The sequence below is a fragment of the Peromyscus leucopus genome, chromosome X (genome assembly GCF_004664715.2).
Source record: "Peromyscus leucopus breed LL Stock chromosome X, UCI_PerLeu_2.1, whole genome shotgun sequence".
Classification (NCBI taxonomy): Eukaryota; Metazoa; Chordata; class Mammalia; order Rodentia; family Cricetidae; genus Peromyscus; species Peromyscus leucopus.
Window position 1 is genome coordinate 104,363,195 of NC_051083.1, and position 3,962 is coordinate 104,367,156.

General features: G+C 46.1%; 1 protein-coding gene across 1 annotated transcript; it reads right to left on the reverse strand.

The window, feature by feature from the left end:
• Positions 1–614: 614 nt before the first annotated feature.
• Positions 615–2,029, reverse strand: LOC114705429 (RE1-silencing transcription factor-like). The gene has a single exon (XM_028887325.2). It carries the CDS (start codon positions 1,991–1,993, stop codon positions 986–988), a length of 1,008 nt encoding a protein of 335 aa, XP_028743158.1. The 5' UTR covers positions 1,994–2,029; the 3' UTR covers positions 615–985.
• Between the last annotated feature and the right edge of the window lie 1,933 nt (positions 2,030–3,962).

Genomic DNA, 3,962 nt, shown 5'->3' on the forward strand with positions numbered 1-3,962 from the left:
GTTCCTGTTTTGGGGTGGAAATATTCTGGAGTCCTGGTGCTGGATTTCTTCTCCAAGAAAAGATTTACCTCACAGTTCTGGTAACCATTTCACCACTAAAGCTGCACATGTATGTTTCCTGTTCTTTGTCTTTGCTGTATAACCACCTAAGCTGTACTGTTTAACTGAAGCAATGATTTTATACAAAAATAGTGTCAATTTAAATAGGATTTTGATGATTGAGGATCTTTAATAAATACAGTAAGGGATTATGATAGAGCTTAGCTTAGTGGGAAAATTAATATAGGTAAAAGCAAGATGTGGTGTTGCCGCCACCCCTGATAAAGCAGGGGCTGCGGAGGATAGGAAATTAGAACAAGGAAATGTCACACAGCTAGTTTCTCTTGTGGAGCCATATAGACCCTGCCTTAGGTTAATGATTAATGAAAACAATTGAGTCCCAGAAGCCCAGCTAGCTCAAGTTCTTTTAATCTTAATGTTGGGAGATATCTTCAGAGGTTTCAGTGTACATCATAGCTAAAACAAAGCTTTAAATATGACTTAAGATGATTTTGAAAGAAAATCTTGGAAAACAATTTAAAGTTATGAAGGCATACTTTTTTTTTTCTGATAACCTCGGTTTAATTTGTTCTAGGAAGAGTTGGGAGAACATTCTGGCACTCCACAGAACAGAAGGAAGAAGTTCCCTTTGAGTTTGATGCCGACTCCTTGGCCTTTGACATGGGAGATGAACCTGTTGTGGCTGGGCACCAACATACCAGACAAGTAGAACTGACCCCAGAAGACCTGAAAGACGCCCACTGGTTTTACGACACCCCAGGGATTACAAAAGAAAACTGTGTATGTATTCGGTTTCTTTTAGAAATGTTTACTTTTCATTGTAGATGTACTGTCTTAACCGACCGACAACAAGAGGTGGGCTTCCGTCTTAAAACTCGACTCCAGTTTCTTTATAAAAGCAGTTCAAGGATGACTCCATGTGCCGTCAGATTCTGTATCCATTTAGTTGACATCCTGAATGAGTACGCATGTGTCGAGTTAGATGAGTCTTCTGAGAACTCGAGTAAGGACAAAGTTCACATTTATAAGGGCGTTCTCCTGTATGAGTTCGAACATGCTGGACATAATTATTTTTTCTGTCTGAAAAATAGTTGCATTTGCTACACGTGTAGACTTTTCTAGGAAAATGGTTCCTCAAGTGTTTCCTCCAGTGGTACTCGCTCACTGTTGTGTATGTGCAAATGATACACTTGTAGACTCGCTCATTATCCCCGGCCCTGGTATGATGCTTGAGGTGAGCAGTGTAGTGATCATACAGGTTGGTATTGTAGCCACAGCGATCACAGCGGATGGGGCCCTTGGAGAAATCCCCCTCCTCTGCCGTACAAGAGCCAGACTCCCTGGCTTTTGCCTGCTTCTCTGCGCTTTCTTCCACAAAAAACTTTTTGGCGCTGTGAACCCTGATGTGATGGACAAACTGCTCTTCCGACTCTGCCTCATACTGGCAGGGCTTGCAGCGGAAGGGCTTGGCCTTCAGGTTCTTGCATTTGTCCTCAGTCCCAAGCGTTTCGGGAGGGAGATCTTTATTCGAGTTGTACGTTTCTGGGGCAGGGGATGCTTCGAATACAGGCTGTGGTTCCACGGCGTTTAGCTCCAAGCTTCTCAGCTCCATGTTTACCAGCCCACTGGGGTCACCTTTTAGTTCAGCCGACTCTTCAAGTCCTTCCCCTTCGCTGTCTGAGAAGCTGTTGTCCCCCACGGGCATCAGTTCTGCCATCTGCCTTTCTTCCCCAACCAGGTAGTCACAGCAGCTGCCGTTGACTTCCCCAGTCAAGGCCACATTTACTAACATGATGAGCTGAGGTGCAGCCAGTTCGGCTTTGGAGAGCTCATGCAAGTCATACATGTCGTTGGGTAAGGCCATGCCCATGTTGCCGCTGTTGCTGAATAAACTTCCTCCTCCAGAAGACTGCCCCATCACCTGGGTGGCCATGACTGCACCCCGCTCGCCTGCGCGCCCACGGACGACCGCCGCTCCCGCGTCGCCGCCGCTGCTGCTGCTGCTGCTGCTGCTGCTGCTACCGCTGCCGCCGCCGCCGCCGCCGCTCCAACTCCTTTTCTTTGTTGCTGGACTTTCTCGGGGGAGGGGAGGGAGAGCGGGGAAAAGTTGGGCGCCGAGGCCCGCGAGACCCGCAGTGCGATCGCGGAGCGAGATCAGACCGCCGGCCCTCGCCTTGCTGTCACAGCGGTCCCCGCCGCCCGGGTCTGGGGCCCGCGGCCTCGGCGGCGCTAGGTCTGCTGCTGCGCCGCGAGCTCGCGGGAGCCGCACATTCCAGCAGAGGACGCTGCTGCGCCGCGCACCCTGGCCCGCGCCCGAAGGCATACTTTTAATAGCTGAGTGAAGGATTTGTTGAGGTCGGGGGCAGGAACAATAGTAGCCTGGCTACTGCTGGCTTGTGTGCTTTTCTTGTTAGGATGGGTTGGCGATGAAAGATGATGATTAATTCCTTGTACCCATTTCTGCCCTCAGCTTCCTGATATATAAAAAAAAAACTGTTGACGACTAGGTTTGCGCTCTAAGAATTTAAAATCAAGCTGACTGATTGTTTTTCATATATAAAAATTAGGCTTGGGTTTTTTTTAAGATTCCTGATAAGATTACCTTTTGAGATAAGTAATAAAATGGTTGATCCTTTCTTTGTAACCACAAAATGCAGCCTGCCAGCAAAAGACCTGGCTGAGAAAAATACCTTGCTTGCTTGCTTACACTGTTAATGTATAACAAGTTGCTTGGACATGAATGTATGTGGGTTCTTGGGATAATTTGTTTTACATCTATAGTATGTAGGATGTTCAATTATGTAAGGGAAATGAGAAGTATGTTTTTTTACCTTTATTCATTATAATCATTCACTTGAAAAAATAGAATGTAGCCATTTTGTGATTTTATATTGCCTGAAAAATTTTGATGGGGTATATAAGTTATAAAGGAAAAATAAAGAGAAGAGAGAACAGAGTCAAAAGATGATAGAAAGATCCTAAGTGTGTGTGTGTGTGTGTGTGTGTGTGTGTGTGTGTGTGTCTTTTTTGCCAGCCCCAGACAGTTAAGTTTATCCCCCTTGCCAATCCTAGGGAATTAATTTTACTCCTTCAGATAGAAGAGTCAAGTTGAATGATTAATTTGCCAACTCCATGGATCTCCTATAATCCCTGAGCTGCTAGAGACTGGTTCTCATGGCAGCATTAGGAAAAAGACTTCCAGCTTCCATTCAGTGTCCCTCTGCACCATTGGAAACCCTAGAAAATGACAAGACAGTTGCGTGGTTGCCACCCAGAGCCAGAAGAATGGACACAATAATGTAGCACACTGGGTGCTCCTTGAAATTTTAAGTGGTTCCTAAATTTAATCAGGAACTGTTTAAGAAATTACGTGGCCTCAGAGAGTTAAAGGAGAGGAGGGAACTGGTTATACAGGCTGCAGAGTCCAGGCTCAGCCTGCTTGGTCCTGCCACTCCCAGATGTTGCTGCAGAAAACCCTATAGGGATCCTGCTGTGGGTACTGAGAAGAAGCTGGAAGGAATGCTTCCCTTGTGCTGCGCCAAGTCTAGGGAACCAGACCAATACATTCCCACCTGTTCTATTTGCAGCATCCCAAACCTTTAGTATTTCCCCTCTAGAAGCAGCTAAAGATAAGGACTGTGCAGTTCAGAAATTATTGTTTCTGAAACTCAAGAACTGTGTGATTTAGAAAAACACTTTTTAAAGTGTCAGTCAGCTCCTCTCCTAGCAGTAGAAGCCAAAAGAAAGAAGCCTCCTACTGGTCTGGGTGAGTCAATTCTTCTGTTCCTTTTGAAGCAGCAGGACCTCTGGCAGAGTGGCTGCTAATGCCCTGTAGTCTCCACAGAAGTGGAGGACAGCAAGCAATTCTGGGATCTGCCTAAATGAATGCACTTTGTTGTTTC